The 18,651-nt window shown below is 35.7% G+C and overlaps 2 protein-coding genes across 2 annotated transcripts; one reads left to right on the forward strand and one right to left on the reverse strand.

The window, feature by feature from the left end:
- Positions 1 to 14,446, reverse strand: ssrp1b (structure specific recognition protein 1b). The gene is made up of 18 exons (XM_081361896.1): positions 14,344 to 14,446; positions 13,836 to 13,935; positions 13,559 to 13,744; positions 13,356 to 13,461; positions 11,334 to 11,527; positions 10,254 to 10,354; positions 10,003 to 10,132; positions 9,768 to 9,871; positions 9,225 to 9,353; positions 8,266 to 8,487; positions 6,486 to 6,558; positions 5,667 to 5,799; positions 5,240 to 5,285; positions 4,844 to 4,967; positions 4,533 to 4,700; positions 3,991 to 4,088; positions 3,655 to 3,829; positions 1 to 2,234 (listed from the first exon to the last, which is right to left on the reverse strand). Exons 2-18 carry the CDS (start codon positions 13,887 to 13,889, stop codon positions 2,169 to 2,171), a joined length of 2,109 nt encoding a protein of 702 aa, XP_081218022.1. The 5' UTR covers positions 13,890 to 13,935; positions 14,344 to 14,446; the 3' UTR covers positions 1 to 2,168.
- Positions 14,447 to 14,448: 2 nt separating this feature from the next.
- Positions 14,449 to 18,187, forward strand: pold4 (DNA polymerase delta 4, accessory subunit). Its single transcript, XM_081361897.1, has 5 exons — positions 14,449 to 14,590; positions 15,379 to 15,480; positions 15,639 to 15,728; positions 17,826 to 17,937; positions 18,034 to 18,187. The coding sequence occupies exons 2-5, from the start codon at positions 15,381 to 15,383 to the stop codon at positions 18,056 to 18,058; spliced, it is 327 nt and encodes a 108-aa protein (XP_081218023.1). The 5' UTR covers positions 14,449 to 14,590; positions 15,379 to 15,380; the 3' UTR covers positions 18,059 to 18,187.
- Positions 18,188 to 18,651: the final 464 nt, after the last annotated feature.

Below are 18,651 nucleotides of genomic sequence, written 5' to 3' on the forward strand. Positions count from 1 at the left end.
ATAGTTTAAGCAATTTATGCATGCAATAGGCCTCAGACATCACTTCTAATCCTTTCTAAACAACATAAAATGCGATACGTGTCATAATGATAGAAACGTTGTGAGTAAATGTTGAAAAAAGGCACTGATTTAATGATTCCCAAGTGAAATTAGTTTGGAAATTTGCTCCCACAAAAAGGTGCCGCCCTTGGTAGTCGCCTAATGGGCTGTCTGACCATTAATCAATTTGTTGTTTTCTTTTTACTCAGTAACATACAATACACTTCCCAGAATGAAATTAAATCCTTACTGGCTCTACAAACACATTATCTTACAAACCACAATATTTCCGCTTACATTTCAGAGGATGATGAGCATGAGCACGTGGATGAGAAAATGGTTGTTGTTTTCATGATATGTCATAAATGAATATGATTACTTAGATAATTATTAGAAAAATTTCTTAACAATTCAATATTTTTCAAATGTAGATTATTTAATGCATCAACAAACGTGCACAATTAGTAATGTGTGCGCTAAACAACATTTCAAAATACTGTATAAAATAAATGTTGAGCTCGGATCAAAATCAAATATGTTTCAAGGTGAATACAAATGTAAAAAAAATATTTTACATTTAAGGTATTTTTTGTCTTTCATAACTGTCATTGAATGCAAATACATATAGAGCAAGCTCAATAGATGTGTCAAAGATGCAGTTTCTATTCTGTTTGGAAAGCAGCACTGTAAAATATCTCTGTACAAACAGATAAACATAGTGATCAGAACAAGTACAGGACAAGATAAAATGAAAACACTCTCATTTAAAGGAATAGTTTACCCTTGTGTTGTTCCAAACATGTATGAAATGCCAATTCCGATTCACGAAAACCTATTTATGAACTGGATCAACCGATTTATTGAAAATAGGTCAAAAGAATGATTTGTTCATAAATAAGACATTACTTCTTCTCTCCTGAATGAGCCAAAGCTAGGGTGAATTCAGTGAACATTTTCTCTGTTCCTCACACAAAACTATTGTATAGCTCTGCAAGACTTGGAATATAATGTTCTGGTTGTATGGGCGACTTTTATTATGCTTTTATGGCGTCTTTGCATCTTTGAAAGCTCCAGTCTTCATTCAGGAAGAAAAAGTCATACAGGTTTAAAATGACATAAGGGTCAGTAAATAACAGCATTTTAATTTTTTGGTGAGCTATTCCACTGAAGTCAACAATACCAAAGGTAAAGATAGCTGCAAGCAGCAATTATCGGAGCCAAGCTCAAAGAAGACGCAAAGACATGTCAACATGGCTGGGAGTGTCAGACAAACAGCAGCAAGGAGCAATTAAAGACATTTTAAGATGATTTTAGGCAAATAGCTGAATATATACAGTCACTAATAATACGATTTAGCAGTTTATGACTTTTGACCAATAGGTGGCGCGAAATTCCGAAATTGATGTGGTGTGGTCAGAGTGAGGTGACAATGACACGTACAAAGTCTGGTGTCAATATGTCAAGGCAATGCAGAGATAAAGCCTGAATAGTCATTTTGGCATCATGCCCTTAACTTTGCTGCTGCGGTATACAAAAACGGTTTTGTCTATTGGCATGAAATCCGAAAAATTAACATTTTGTCGGCATGGTCTGGAGATGATATGATTCGATTTTGGTGAAAATCAGACAAACGGTCTAGGAGAAGTTAGAAAAACTAGGTTTTAAAAGAAAATAAAAATGGCGGACAGGAAGTTTAGCTGACTATGGCAAAATTGGTATCTATGTTTTCGGCATAAATATATTTTGCTACTAGCCCTTACGGTTCAAAACTTATTAGCATAAACATGAGTGAAACTTTGGCCAGTTGGTGGCGCTAGAGGGATTGAGTTAGAGACTCCAAATTTACTATGGTGACTGTTCAGACTGTCCTCTATCAGTGTGCCAAATTTCATAACTTTCCCGCAAGCGGTTCTATGAGCTGAGCCTGCCATAGACTTCCATACGGAAGAAGAAGAAGAAGAACGTCAATGATTTCAAGAGGTGCCGATGCACTTTCAGTGCTTGGCCCCTAAATACACAAGTGTTTTTGAATGCATGTACTATCAGGATTTCATCAGGTCATGTACACTGAAAAGTATAAGAAAGGGTTTCTTTCCACTCCCCCTGTTTATGTCTTTCATTAGTGTCTTTCAGTCTGAGCCAGACTCCTCAGAGCTTGGCGGTGTGCTGACCGCTTCCTCTTCATCATCAGACCCCTGTATAAAAAGTAGTAGGAACAGAGAATGACAGGGAGACAATTAATACAGTGAATACACTTCCCCCCTAATACCCACTGGTATAAGATCAAATCTAAAAAAATCTATAAAATTATAAATTCAGAAAAGTGTCAGGAATTGTGGATGCATAAACCAGGCACAGCATAAATCAGAATATGGATGGGACCAAATTTAGAATTGAGAAGAGAGCATCAAAGCAGTCATCAAAAACAAATGACAACAACAAAAAATCAGTGTCACAGATAAATCAAAACAAACTGTACAATTGGACGCAGAGAGACACATATATGTTTCATATTAAGACTAAAACTAGTTTTAATGATTAAATATGAATCTAAATTTTGAATGTAAAAGTTTAAATCAAAATGTAAATTAATCATTTTATTTTAATAGCTTGCTAAATTTAGAATTAACAATGAATGAATTTAGAATTTAAACATTTTTTTTATTTATTAAATTGGTAACGCTTTACAATAATGTTCCATTTGTTACCATTAGTTAACTAGTTATGAAGTAATGAAGAACACTTCTAAAGCATTTATTAATCTAAGTTTGTTTATTATAACATTTACTAATACATTATTAAAATCAAAAGTATTATCTGTTTATATTATTTAAGGTATCTGAGCTAACATGAACTAATATTGTATATACCATGAATAAACAGTTGCATTTTTATGAACTAAAGTTAACAAAGATGAATAAATACTATACCATAGCTCATTGTTAGTTAATGTTAGCTACTACATTAACGGTCCGTGTAACGCTTTGCAGTTCTTTGTTCAATTTGAAATTTAATAATCAGAAATGAGAAAACGGCCCCTTTATTCGTTTTTTCGTTTTTTAAAAAAAACGAAAAAACGAGATTTCGGCTTGATTTACAGCATTAACCAATGCTAACTAATGGAACCTCATTGTAAAGTTTTACTATTAAAAGTCATACTGCTCTATTTTTTTATTCTTTTTGAGGTAAATCTAAATAATTCATTAGTTTTGTTGCTAAAAATTGGACAGAATTTGCTTTGCTTTATTTTTTATTCAACAGCTCATAGTATGAAACATGACTGAAATTGTTTTTATGGCTCGATACTTTGTTATTTGCTGTTTGTAGGACTTTTTTTAGTTTGTAGTTTTTGAGGTCTGTTGAAAAAAAAAAAAAAAGATATATATATATTACATAATCCTGACATTTGGGCAATACTTTGATGTTGTTTGACAACCTTACTTCTCAGGATGTGATGTACATAATATGATATAGTTTTAAAAACTTACATTTCTGAACTATAAAGTTACCCACCTTCTAAACTATGTACTATGTTACGCTGTTGCTGTAACTACGTTGTTGAGTGAAACTGTTTCCATTGCATAGACAGTTTTGTTAAGTGTGTGTTAGTGTTACCTTGCGCTTCCGTCCCTTCCCTCTTTCTGACTCTGATGAGCTCTCTTCACTGGATATGAACTCTCGACTCTTAAAGCTGTCGTTGCCTGTTGCTCGTTCCTTCTCTTTCTCCTTCCCACCACCTGATTTCTTTTTCTTCTTTTCTTCATTCTTCCCTCCTTTCTTTTTCCTCTCCCTGCAGGAATAAAATGTGGGAAAGGAGTGAGACATAGCCAATTATTAATGCTGACATGATAGTTTGGAACAATGGTGATTGCAAGTTAGTAAATGACAGAATGTTCATTTTTGGCTGAAGTAGTAAGCCGCAGGACTAGGCTATTTGAATATTTTGAGTACTTTTTTGAGGTGCTTGAGGATCCTCCACCACTCTCCTTGTACTCTCTCATCGCTCGCTCATAGTCTTTCTTTGCTTCCTCTGCTTTTCCTTCCCACTCCTGGTGGAAAGAACAAGACACATGTATCAGTTCAAGTTTAAAGTATACCAAGACAGTTAGACGGAGAAAACAATCTGAGGCATTAAAGGGATAGTTCAACCAAAAATGAAAATTAGCTCATGATTTACTCACCCTCAAGTCATCCTAAGTGTATGTGACATTCTTCTTTCAGACGAATACAATCAGAGTTATATTTTCAAAAAATCTGGCTCTTCCAAGCTTTATAATGGCAGTGAATGGCAGTTTCTGTTTTGAAGTCCATAAAAGTGCATCTATCTAACTATCCATTTTTTAATATAACTCTGATTGTATTCGTCTTAAAGAAGAAAGTCATATACACCAAGGATGACTTGAGGGCAAGTAAATCATGGGCTAATTTTCATTTTTGGATTAACTATCCTTTTAACATTGTGGAAGGTCCAAGTGAATGTGGTAGAGAGTCACCTCTTTCTTGTCTTTGCTGATTTGTTTCCACATTTCCCCAGCTTTTTTCGAGATCTCTGTGACAGAGATGCCTGGGTTCTCTGATTTAATGCGGTCTCTGCTAGAGTTCAACCAGAGCATGTAGGCACTCATTGGCCTCTTGGGGGCGTTAACATCCTTTGCCTTTTTCTACACACAAGAACACACAAAGTAGCACTGAATTTGTAAGTACTTGTACTGCTTGTACTTACAATAAATGCTAGGTAAAGAGTTTATAGAAACCCTAACGGTCACCAACAAATTTTATCGTTCACTCTTCTCTCTTTTCTCACCTCTTTCTTGCGTGGTTTTCTTTCTTTTACAAATTTAGCTTTCTTGGCTGGTTTCTTCTTTCGGTCTTCATCACTGTCCCCGCCATCAGCGCTGCTTTCACTGGCAGAGGCCTTACTGTCATACCTGACACACACACACAAATATGACTTTATTAGGTATCAGATTTTTTCATTTTATGAAGAAAGTGTAAGTGTGTTTGCCCTCTTAACACTAGGGTGTTACGTGTGGTTTTTAGTATCAAATGTCATTGATACTAAGGTACTTTTTACTAATTTGTTTGTTAATACTTAAAGTTATGAGTTTGTTCAAGTATGAGCAATAGTAATAGTGATGTTTTCCTCAGCAAGCACCACTAATTGAAGCAGTCGCAAACAGATCAACGCAAAGCCTCTTACTCCTCTGCAATATCATCATCTTCTTCTCCAGGATTAAAAGATTCATCTGGGGGGAGAAAAAAAGTCAATTCGAATGTTAATTTATCTCACACAACACATATTCTGTTCAGCCAAGCCAGTTGTAATTTATGACACCCAAATACAGTTGCAACTAGGTGTGGCTAATAAATATAAACAAATTCTTATCTCAATGTGAGTAATTTTATTTCATGAGAACAATATATACATCGCAATATAGTTATTTTTCATTGAAATAAGGTTGTTTTGATACCAACATTTTAGATACTACTGACATTTCACAATTTTCTACACCAATTTCGATGTCACAGCAAAAAACAATTCTAGCCTAACTAGCATAAGTCATCAAGCTTATAGAAAACAAGTAAACAGTCATTAATAAAATAAGAATGATTGAGTGGCCACTCACCACTCTCGCCCTCTGAGTCGTCACTGTCATTGGCCTCCTCACGGATCTTGCCCTCTTCTTTCATGCGCTCCAGGTACGCATCATGCTGGTCGTCGTCCGAGTCGCTGTACATGTTGTCATTACCTTTCATACCCTGATAGAATACAAATCAAAATGATATCAATGCAATATCAACATCATGTCATTGCAAAGTTAGTATTTGTAACAAAGCGGACACAGGAAACCCTCTCCAAGCACAGATTTCAAACCCATTCATGTTCCCATCCTCACCGGCCTCTCTCTCTCACACACACATACAGAACTTTCATATAAGCAATCAGTGTTAACTCATTCAAAAGCACGCCCTTGAGCAACGCTGTGTTCATAGCACACAGAATTGTTTAGTACACATGTTTTTTTTGTAAAGCGACCACAACATTAAATACAGATTTCAGATGAAATACTGTTGCAGTCTTATAATGACGTCTGAGTGATCTTAACACAGCGTTCACCTGGTCAAATCATAAACCAGTGAGCCTTGCCACCTTTTGGTGGATGAGACATCTGCTTTAAGCCTTCTAAGATAAGAGAGAATGCTTTCGACACTCGGGCTGTGATTGTGACACGCAAACAAACACCATGCAAGCAAGTTATTGGAGCACCGACACCAAACCGCAGGACAATACCAACCTTTTTCTACATGAACACAATACAGACATACAACAAACACAAAGAGTAGAATAAGTGTCTGTCCACTGTGTGAGGGGTCTATATGGACATGTCTATGCAGATAAAAATTATGTGGTGCTTGATAGGACAGAAAAAGGACTGTAGGTGTACCTCTTTAAAGCCTCTGTTCTTGATGCTTAACTTCTTAGCATTGACGAAGTCAAATAGTTTCCCATATTCTTCCCTGAAGAAGAAGGTAGAGATAGATTGAACATATAAAAACAAAGAGAGGATGAAGGCTCTTTTAGTGAGTTAAGGTCTGTTCACACCAAAAACGATAACTACAACAATAACTGTATTAGCGTCCACAACAATGGACGATTTTTTTCCTAAGAGCACTGTTGTTATGTCGTCTGCTGCTTTATAGGTGAAGCAATTTCTGAGTAACAAAAAATTGTGTTTGTACATAGTCCTGGTTGTGTAAATAGGAGAAAGAAGTGGATCGGACCGATCAGACTGAGCACCACAATACTCTTGTAGCCAATCAGCAGTAGGGGGTGTATACGCTCGTGATGGGGGAGGAGAGAGAGTGAGCAAGCGGGACATTTGTAGAAAGACTGTAGAGAAAGAGAAGGCTGATATATTACCAAAGAGGAAAAAGGCAGAGGAATATAATTGAAGAAAGGTTACAATTAGTCACCCAAGTTAATATTGGAAAAGCTTCCCAGCGCTGGAGTTACGTTAGGGAGCCTGAAAACGGACACCAAGGTCGCATTTTTCCTGCTCGATACTTGAGCAACATTGGTTTTGATATTTTTCCAAGATATGCTGTTTTTGTAATATTAGCTATAGTAATGTGACAATCTGATGCGCCAGCTGCTAGTCATTGCATGTGTTGCACAGCGCGTTTGTTATTTTGGGGGTGGAGAAATGAGGGTAGGAGTGTGTTTGTTTGGGTGTCAATTTCAAATATCAACAGTGTTTCTCAGAAATTGCTTACTACACCTTTAAATGCTCAAGCTCTTTAAAGCTGGGTGGATTCTGATTGGATGTCGATGTTTTTATCATTCATCAGCTGGAAATAATCATTCCTCTGTGTCATTATCATTGTAGCCGTGGTGTGGACTTACCTATTCATATAAAATTAGAGCGAAAATGAAAACTTTATAGTTACAGTTAGTTATTGTCATTGGTGTAAATGGGCTGGTGCAGTATTTGTCAGTTGAAAAAGTATCTTTAGTATGTTAAATAGGGAAAGCTTGTTTAGCGAGATATGTTTTTCTATTTTAGCTCAATGTGATGTGTTTTAGATTTGAGGCGCAGTATGTTTGTTGTGTGTATCGTTTTTACAAAAAGAACGTACCAGAATGGTTGAAGAATGTGTTAATGGGATAGTTCACTCAAACAATGACATTTCTGCCATCATTTACTCACTCTCATGTCAGTCCAAACCTGTATGACTTTCTTCTGTGGAACATGGAAGAAGATCGTTTGAAAAGTGTTTTGGACTTTCATTGCATGGACAAAAACAGAAAGTCAAACAGGTTTTGAACGACATGAGGATGAACTGTTTTCAAGTTACTGTTGCTTCTGCCACATTAATGTGATGTGTTGGTGTATTGATTCAGTCATAATATGAGCCCAACTGAAAATACTGTAATGTGACTTAAGTAGCTTTGTTCTTTCCCCTTAACATCTACTGTAGAAGGGGTCAGGTCACTAAAAGAGAGAGGCTCTTTTACTCCAGTATAAGACAAAGCAGAAAGAATCACCACAAAGAGGCAGCATAGACTTTCTATGGCAGATGGGGGTTAAGTGCTCAAGGACATAATGGCAGGAAGTGCCTTAAAGAGGATATTGGACACTGGTCTTTTCATTACTGGTATGGTCTAGTTCCCACAAAGCTATGTTCCCGACAAGTGGACAAGAACAACATTAGGCTTATGGGTACCTCTCGATGCTGCTGAAGGTGTACTGATTGCCCTGCTTGGTCTCAATCTCAAAATCGAAGGAGCGAGTGGTGGTGGTTCCACGGGCGAAGTTCACGCAGGCGATCTCTTCAAAGCGCAGGTGCACCGGGGGCTTGTGCACATAGATAAAACCTCTTTCCAAAGGATACAACAGCCCTGAAGTGGCCTTATATGAACATGTTATACACTGAGCTCCTGAGTGACTACAGAGAAGAGAGGGAGACAAAATTTGTATTGATATTATGTTGAACTACATACAGTAATGTTCAAAACTTTGGGGTCAGTAAGATTTTTTTTTTTTTTTTTAATCATTCTTTTTTGCAGCAAATATGCATTTAATTGACCAAAAGTGACAGTAAAGACATTCATAATGTTACAAAAGATTTCTATTAAAATAGTTAAACAAAAAAAACGTTTTATTCATCAGCATGTTAAAATGATTTCTGAAGGATCATGGGACATTGAACATTGGCGTAATGGCTGCTAAAAATTCTGCTTTGCATCACAGGAATAAATTCAAATATATTAAAATAGAAATCAGATATTTTTTAATAGAAAAAATATTTCACAATATTGCCGTTTTTACAGTATTTTGACAAATTACTGTTAAAAATAAGAAATAAATCAGAAAGATTTGGTTCAATGGCAATGTTTCAGGCATTAAGGAAGGGCCTTTAGTGTATATTTTATTATATTTACGCATTTTCTATACTCTTTAATGTTTAAAGATATAATTTTAACAATGTGTAAAAGAAGCTATATATTGTTTTGTTAGATAAAACTGTCAACGTAAATTATGATAATTCATACATTTATTTATAAAATAATGTTCATTTTATTTTGTTTTTATATTTTTAAAATATAATATAATTTTATTTTACAGTCATTTACTGTAGTAAATGTTGGTATGTTATTTATATGTATGGTATATGTGTTTTACCCTTGGAAATTTCCCGGCACTGTGATCTTCCTGTTGACCAGGGCCTTCATGACTCTGCTTACCATCTCATAGAGAGAGCCAGACATGTTTTTATTAAGTTTCCCTTCGAAACGTCTCTCCACCTCTTCCCTGCGCAACATAAGAGAGAGAAATAATACTGCTGGATGGCAACACATAGTGAATGAATCAGCAAATAACAGCAGAATTCAATTCAGTTGTTCAAGTGAACAATTCCTTTAACTCCATGTTGCTCCAAGGTTTAAGTCCCTGTGATAAGTGTACTGTAATTTGCCTAGGATAAAGCATCTGCTAAATTAAATAGTGTCATCGACCTGTTGAAGTGAAACAGCTGCTCAGGAAGAGTTTTTTTTTTGTTGACATAACACTTCACAGAATATAGCTAAACATAACTGCGCACACAAAATTAATTTCTCTTTGGTACCTCCTTTTAGTCTTGGCAGAAAATGTAAACAGTTTATTTCTGACAACCATCACATCCTTCACCGGTCTTACTCATTCTCTGTCTCTCTCGCTCTCACTCACTCGTTCATGTTGAGAGTGAGGCTGATGTCCTCTTCCTTGGAGAACAGAAGAATGAGAAAATGGTAGCGGGTTTGACCCTGTTTAATGGGCGGGTCCAGACTGATCTGAAAGAGAAGGGAGATTGCATGTCTTATATCAGACAATCAGGCACACAGCAAAACTAGATTAAAGCCCTCTAATACTAGCCCTAAAGATGGATCAGAGACTGTTTTACAGACTATGATGCCCCACTTACCACAAAGAACATCTGCCGCTGGTCTTTATGAGGCAACAGGAAAAGGCGGAGCACTGTGGTGTACGGGATCTTGTAGTCAAACGTCTTACCATGCAGATGGAGGAATGTCGGATAAATACGGATATCGTACCTAGAGAGAGAGAGAGAGAGAAATAAAATCATGTTCTGCCACTTCACATTTTTTTTTTTTTTTTTTAAAGGGAAACCTGAAAAATTGTGAGGTAAATTTCTTGGCGTGTAGGTGTATGTACCTGCCCCTAGGTGTGAGGCACTGCAACTCTCTGAAGATACACACAGCATCTCCTGTGGCCTGGATGACATCTGCTTTGGACAGAACGTTCTGAGCAAATGCCTGAAACAGCAGAGAAGCGTGCTGTGACCTCAATTTGCATTTCAGTTTAAGTCGGCTTTAAGGATGTAAATGTTGTACTTTAGGGTAGGGGTTTTTAAACTGGGATCTGGGGAACCCCAGGGGGGCGCAAATGAATGAAGAGAGACAAAAAACCCATGTAAAAATATAAAAATAAATGCATAATAATAATAAAAAAAGATTAAATTAAACAAATCAATATTTTTCAATATTCAAATAAATATTTAAATAAATACATTCTAAATTATAAATAATACATCTAACAATACATTATTTATTAAGTATAATTATTAATCTAACAATAGTATGAATTTTCTCTATTTTGTAATCATTATGATCACAACTTGTAATATTTGCTTAAATGAGATCATTGTTTCAGCCTAAATTATTACATAATATTAGCTAACTGGTTGATTTATATTATCTTAGAACTGTATAGTTTTGACATATGGACATTACTTTGACACAGTCATGTCTGAAATGTACAAACATGCATTTTTCTGTAAAGCTGCTTTGAAACGATATGCGTTGTGAAAAGCGCTAAACAAATAAATGTGAATTGAATTGAATAGTACTATAGTGAGTAGATTCTTTTTAAAACCATTTTAAACATAAAAGAAAACTACATTTTATACAAATAATATTTTACACATATTTATAGTATTCATTTTTTACAGTATAAATTGGGGTTTTCTACACAAAAATGTATAGCTGTCTTTAAGGATTGTGGTACCTTGCATGAGGATGATCATATTTGGGGGTCCCTCATGGCATCTAAAAGATTGAAACCCTTTGTTTAGGGGGCATGTTATGATTGTTGCTTGGTAAACTACGCCATCTGCTGGTCAGTGTTAGGTAGGGGTGGACACACACACACACACACACACACACACACACACACACACACACACACACACACACACACACACACACACACACACACACACACACACACACTTACCTCCACAGGGTCTGAACCCTCATCTCCTGTGCTGGGGGGGACGTAGAATCGCACCTCCATGAGGGATACCTCTGTGTCATCATTCTGATGAAACTCCACCGTGACCTCATTCTTTCCCGTTGCACACTGGGATACACTGGAGAGTGGAATCTCAAATGCAGGACTGTCATTCACCTCAAATGAAAGCAACGGCCCTGAAAAGCCACAGAGGTGCAAAGAGTTTAATACCTTGAAATGGCAATAAAAAGACATTTTCAAGCTGAGTGTATTAAAAAAGCAATGCTGGAACATGCAATTGGTTAAGATTTTAACAGCTTTTTCATTATTTATAGCAGACGACTGATATAGATTGTTTGGATATATGATATCACAGAATTTTATTTAAAGATTGCAAATAACACATGTAAAAAAACTGCTGTAATGAGATTTATATTTATTTTAGGGCTGTCAAACAATTAATCGCGATTAATCGCATCCAAAATAAAAGTTTGTGTTTACATAATATATGTGTGTGTACGGTGTATAATTATTTTCTATATATAAATACACACACATGCATGTATATATTTAAGAAATATTTGCATGTATATACTGTGTATATATATTTATATTATTTATATAAATAACACATTTTTCTTAAAGTCCCCGTGAACCGGAAGTTGCAAACGACTTTTCTCCAGTGTTATGACGTATTTCCCAGTGAAACGGAATATTGAACAGAGGGAAGGGTTTTACTCTAGCGCTCCTCCTCTCCATCTCTGCTCATAGCAGACTAACGGTTTGAGGGGAGTGGTTAAGCGTTGCCCAAACCAATTCCTCAAACCTACGTCATCAGAGAAGGTCCTCCAATGCAGAGGGGAGGGGCATTTTCAGATTTTGATTAAAGATTACCATGGTAAAAAAATTTTTTTTTTAATATTTTCTTGCACGGATTAATTGTTCACCACAAGACTAGTAATATGCGCTAACAAAGTAAATAGGGTCAATTTTGATTTCATGGGGACTTTAAATATATATGCATGTGTGTGTATTTATATATAGAAAATAATTATAATCCGTACACACACATATATTATGTAAACACAAACTTTTATTTTGGATGCGATTAATCGCGATTAATCGTTTGACAGCCCTAATTTATTTTAAATAATATTTACTAAAAAAAAAACAATCATTTGGAAATTAATTAATCAATATGAAAAAATAATAACCTGTAAAAATAAAGAAATTGTAAAAAAATAAAATAAAAAGGAAGTAAACACTGTAACCAACAGTGCACTGTCTGTGTGCACTGGGAATCATATTAATCATCTCAAATAAAGACCAGGTAGCACTAATGACAAAGTACACAGTGAATATGACAGCGGCTAAATGAATATTGCACAGCATATTTTGAAATCAAGGATTTAAAGTTGGTGTATGAGAAAGTATCATAGTATTTGCTTATCATAGTATTTCGCTAATAATACATTAATAACACTGTAATACTTTTTATGTACCATTTACTTTCTTTGTTTAACAGTTGTAATAATCTATTAGACAGAACTGTTAAACAAACAAAGAAAACTAATGAACGTCCTTGCTTCCGGCAATTAGTCATAAAGAAAAACGTATCGGCCGAAGCTGATGATTAAACAATGCCAAATATCTGCCTATATGATATATACTACTAATCCATCTTTCTATTATAGACCATAGAAACTTCATTCTTCAAAATAAATGTTCTTTATTGGCATCTGTGGTTCCATGAAGAACATTTAACATCCATGGAACTTTTTAATTGCACAAAAGGTTCTTTAGATTATTAAAATGTTTTTCACACTTTTTTTAAGAAAACGTGGTTCTTTTAAGAACTGTTCACTGAAAGGTTCTTTTGGGAACCAACATTTTTTTTCTTTCAAAGGCATTGCTGCAAAATCCCCTATTTGGAACCTTTATTTTTAAGAGTGTTGAATTAAGGTCACTATACAAGATGCTACTGTACATATCTCAGAAATAGTGTTGCATCGGGAGTGCACTGACCATTAAATTTAGCAGTGCCCCAATTCCAGCCCTTCACACACATATCTTTCTCCATCAGCTCCACTTTGTAGTTGGCTTTGAAGTACTCTGAGATCTTGTCAAGGTCCTGTACATAAAAAGACGGATGAAAATGTAAGGCGTGGAATGAAAGGGTGGAGGGTGGGAGGTATTTTGATTGATTGAATTTTGTATCTCTGACTCACAGTGTCTTTGAAGCCATCATATTTGTAGATGTGACCAGTGGTGGTGCACAGTTTGATGCCGTGACCCAGACAGACTCTCCTCCACTGGGCCTGAGTGAGCTCGGAGACCCCAATGCTGTCCACCTTCCCAGTCTTACTGTTTTTAAACACCACCGTCTGCTTACTGAAGCGCAGACGGCCATCATTCTACAGACAGAGGTAAGTCAGTCGCTTTTGTTCAGTGTTTTCTAGAATAACATCTCAGATTAGACACCAAACAGCTGGAGCCTCTACTCACCCAGGAGCCCTTGACCTCCTGATAAATTTCATTGAATTCCAGAGTGTCACTCATGTCAGCCACTCCAGCTTAGACAGAGTGGACCTGTGACGTTCAAAAGCTGCGACAGCAGGGGTAAAATCATAAATACACACATCATACCGTATTCATATAGCTTCTTTGTTTTTCACTGCCTGTGGCATTATGAATTCGGCAATGAAGAAAAGCTGCCAAATGACAACTTTTTCTTGCAGGTTGATTTGGATGTAAACAGTTAGCTTTGAGCTGTAAAATACAACTTTGCGAAATTAAATATTTTGCAGTGTAATTAGACACTGTAAATTGTTTTCTAACTATAAACAAATAAATATAGCTAGCAAAGCAACCATATTCGACCATACAATAGCGGCTAGTGTTTTGTAACGAACGACTTATTTTACATTTACAGTAAATTTCAAGCAGTAATAGTTTATTTCAAACAATTTTATTGCACAGAAAATGAAACGTGAGATATTTGAATCAGTATTACTGTTATTCGGCGAGAGGATCAAGGCCGACTCGAGTCCTGTGTGCGTAGATGTGCGGAGCGCAGAGCCACGCGCTCGTCACCGTGACGCCATCACGCTCTGTGCGTGGCCCCGCCCTTCCTATTAAATGTCAGTCTGTTTTGTAAACGATCGAACTACAAAGCGAAAGTTAAAAGCCAGGATTTGACGGAGAAAGCTGTCAACATTCGCAAATATTTTATCATCTGACAACGTTCTAGCAGCATTCAGGTATGCCGTAAATTTCAAATATAAGGGGATGCACATGCACTTTTGCAGAGGCTTTATACTCGAGATGGAAGCATTGTTGTTCGATCGATCGATAAATGAACATCGCCTTTAATGCAATTTATTTTAAATCGAAAATTGGAATGCTACACAAAAATATATTGTTTATACTTTGTTATAATACATACGTCGGTTTCTTGGTCGAATGGGCTAGACTAGAGCATCTGACCAAAGATTATTGTTTTAATGTAAAAAACCCGAGTGTTGTTCACAAAACAGCATTATGCCTTTAATACATAGACTACTTATCGAATAAGCTGGTTGAAATAAATTGAATATTATGTCAATCATCTTTCTCAATAAGCATGTGCTCCCAAAAATGAAGAATCACTGACTCACCACCTCCTGTTGGAAACACTTCATTACATTATTAAATCAAAGATGATCTAACATGAACGTGAAATGAAAAGTTGGGTTACACTTTATTTTAATGTGTCACTGTTGCAGTGTAATTATACATTTAAGTACTGAGTAATATTAAGTAACTACATGTACTCACTATAGGGTTACGGTAGGATTAGGGTTTGGTTTAGGGTGAGTTGCATGTAATTTATAATTATTACTAATAAACACGTGTAACACCTGTAACACTTTCAAATAAAGTGTTAACAACAGTTGTTTTTTCATTAACTAACGTTAACAAAAATGAATACACACTGTAACAAACGTTTCTCCACGTTTAATAATGACACCTTACTGTGTAAAATGTTACCAACTATCTTTAATTTTAGATATGACACCTAAGCGTGGCCTCATCACCGACACCTTTAAGGTTGTAAAGAAGGCAAAGAGAGGGGGCAAGAGAAACAAGTCTCCTTCCCCGCCAAAAGCAGGTAGGAGGACAGTTTGTTCATCTGAGTGTATGTGCATATTTAAATAAAAGCAGAGATCTGCAATGTCATTGTATTCCTAAACTATGCAAATTATTTAAAGGAGCATGTAAATGCACCAGTAGTCTTAACAGCATTTATAACATGTTATTACTGATCAGAGCCTGAGCCCCCACAGCCGAGTGAAAGAGAAAAAGATCTACAAGAACTGAAGAAGTTTGATCTGGACTGGAGTTTCGGACCATGCACAGGTACGTCATCATTTTAATTAACCAATATCTTTGTGCCAGTTTCATTAGTATGCTGTTTATGTCTGTATTTTACATGTAGCTTCTAAAGCACAGTATATAGAACCCTGAAAACTGTCGGCTTTATCACTTTAAAGGAGAACTCCGGTCAATTTTAACATTGAGCTCATTTTTTTGTACATTTGGAGTGCTGTCAGTACAGAGAACAACGACAAAAATCGGTGTTGCCTACACCGTGTTATCCTCTTTTTAAAATTTGCACCCTGTTGACTTCAATGGGGCAAGTTTTAAACCTGCTTTTAGCCTCTTAACATCCTTGATGTGTCATTACAAGTGCACAGGTCATGTGAGTGATTCCTTCAGAGTGAACACGGGTGAATCTGACTGCAGTAGATGTGAAAGATATTAATAAAAATTATGTTTATTCAGCCAGCGCTCATACCTGTATTTACATCCTGTTTTCGGTCAAAGTCCATAGTAATCGATTGTCGAGTTCACGCGCGTGATCATAGGTACTAAACCAATGCGCGTGAACTCGACAATCGATTACTTACTAAGTTCTCCTTTAATGTCTTGAATTCTTTTGTTGCAAGCTTTGTCTGTATCTTGTTGTTCACATTTTAAAGTGTGTTTACTTAAAAAAATAAAACTAAGTAATACCAGTCCTGAACCTATTCCCCTAAACCTAATATTAATTATATTATTATATTAATATTGCCTTTGCAATTCGGAGGCCTGTTTCAAAGAAACAGTTGGAGGCCCCCCATCATTAAAACGATTTGTTAAAAATGCGTAATGAAATTCAACATAACGAAAACATCACTGTGTTGCTCGGAGACAAGCAACGGCTCTGTGGATTTGTTTGGAACTGTTCTTGTTGGCAAAATAGTTTAAAGACAGACAATGGTCTAAGACTAAAATGAAAGTCACCTAACATTAACTTTGTATGAAATCAAGATTTGCAATCGTGCTGATATTCGAGATATTAAGAGCTCATGCAAGGACATTTTTGACCTACATATTTTCAATTTTGAGTGCATTTTTATTAATTTTGGTGGTATTTTTGCCCTATTGCCCCCGTTCCTTTCCGTGATGGCTGGGATGGGGCTCTTTTTTGAGTGCAAGCGGACGGAGGCCACTTCTTATGTGGGCCCGTTTCAAGTGAACATAACAAACGCTACTGCTTATAGGGCAAGTTGACCCCCTGCCTTAATTTTTTCTCCTGGCCATAGATGGCACAAAATCTCACCTCAGCTCTTTTGATAAATGGGTATACTATTTTTAATATAATCTAGTATACACTTAATATAAACGTTTGTGAGATTTAGTGAGGTTAATTTAAAAAAAAAATTGTTTCTGGAAAAAAGTGATTTATGACATTATATTATGTTGAATAAAAAAACGTGTGTGTGTGTGTGTATTTGTGGACACATCAATGTTTTTGGATTTGTGGAGTAAAATATGTCATTTTTATTTTAAAGTAAAAAGATAAAATGAGACCCTTGAACCCCTCATAATTGGCCCAGAAGGCCCAGAGTGGCATGTTGTTACTAGTGTTATTATTTTTAAATGAAATACTTATTATTAATGGGGTCATTTAATATTTCCATGAATTTGACATTTCAGACATCTTCGCCTTCATTTAAACCTATAGGTTAATTGAGTGAAATCATTCAATTTGATTTCACAAGTGTTTCTATTATGACATACCTTCAATTAAAATATGGGCAATTAAATATGTAAATATTCATATGCCTATATATAAGTCATTGGATAATTTTACCTTTCAGATGAATCTCTTTTACTGGGATTCTGCTTTGTCTGTCATCCATTATTTGATAATTTGAATTATAAACTAAATTGTCAAAATAAAATGTTAAATAGAATAGTTGATTTAGTATTTTACATTAATGACACTTAAATATATATATATATAAATAGAACATGTTTATATTTATTTCCTTTAATAACACATTGGCTGATGCATCATCTTATGGGGGGCATCTTAGTACTTTCTTGGGTAAATAGACTGTAAGTACATTGAAAATGCATGTACTGTAAAATAAAGTGTGTGTGACCCTATGTGTGTGTGTGTGTTAGGGATCAGTCGACTGCAGAGATGGGAGAGGGCAGCACTGCATGGGCTGAATCCCCCTCATGAGATTAAAGACATTGTTCTGAAAGAGCACACTGACCCAGAGTACACACAGAGGTATTACTCACACATTCTCTCTTCCTTTTACACATGCAGAAACCACACAAACCAAAGCCTTTATCGCTAACACTCACTTTCCCCCCTCTGTTTCAGTCTCTGGCGTGACTATCCCCTCTGAAAAACTGATAGAGAAAAGACAGAAAGGGGTGAAAAGAAGAAAAAAACTTTTATAGTGTTTGATATGTTCTACTATGTTTGCTTTGCTGTTTATCACACTACATTTTATTAAACCTTTTTCTATGCAAAATCTATCATTGTTGAGTCTGAGGCATTTATAAAACAATCATGATTCACAGTGCACCTGCTACATACACTTATCAGGTCCTCACATTTTTCAATTGAATCCATCTTATTAGTATGCTCAAATTATATTATATATTATATATATGCTCATATATATTATTAGTAGAGACTCACAAATTATTTATCATTTGACAACATTGCAAATGTCTGGAGTAGTTTAGCATTCAGGTATGCAGTGGTGTTCAAATATATGTAAGGGTATGTACAATTTTAAAGAAGCTTATACTAGAGTTGGAAGCATCATTTATCGATCGTTTAAATGGCTTTTACTGGGGACTTTAATGCCATTTATTTTCAATTGAAAATATGTAAGATACACAAATGCATTGTTTATACTTTATTCTAATTGTAATGATTTAGTCCACTGGAGGCAAGTTGAAGTGAGAACCCAAATGCAATTTATTAACA

The sequence above is a fragment of the Scardinius erythrophthalmus genome (genome assembly GCF_964197995.2).
Source record: "Scardinius erythrophthalmus genome assembly, chromosome: 3".
In the NCBI taxonomy this organism is placed as follows: domain Eukaryota; kingdom Metazoa; phylum Chordata; class Actinopteri; order Cypriniformes; family Leuciscidae; genus Scardinius; species Scardinius erythrophthalmus.

What these genes read in the sequence shown, in the direction of transcription:
- ssrp1b (XM_081361896.1), bottom strand. Translation starts at nt 13,889, where the DNA reads ATGAGTGACACTCTGGAATTCAATGAAATTTATCAGGAGGTCAAGGGC. An exon ending in GGGCACTGCTAAATTTAATG is followed by an intron (nt 11,528 to 13,355) that starts GTCAGTGCACTC and finishes GTGGCTTTTCAG; the next exon opens with GGCCGTTGCTTTCATTTGAG. An exon ending in GTGCCGGGAAATTTCCAAGG is followed by an intron (nt 8,488 to 9,224) that starts GTAAAACACATA and finishes TCTTCTCTGTAG; the next exon opens with TCACTCAGGAGCTCAGTGTA.
- pold4 (XM_081361897.1), top strand. Translation starts at nt 15,381, where the DNA reads ATGACACCTAAGCGTGGCCTCATCACCGACACCTTTAAGGTTGTAAAG. An exon ending in TCCTTCCCCGCCAAAAGCAG is followed by an intron (nt 15,481 to 15,638) that starts GTAGGAGGACAG and finishes ATTACTGATCAG; the next exon opens with AGCCTGAGCCCCCACAGCCG. An exon ending in GACCCAGAGTACACACAGAG is followed by an intron (nt 17,938 to 18,033) that starts GTATTACTCACA and finishes CCTCTGTTTCAG; the next exon opens with TCTCTGGCGTGACTATCCCC.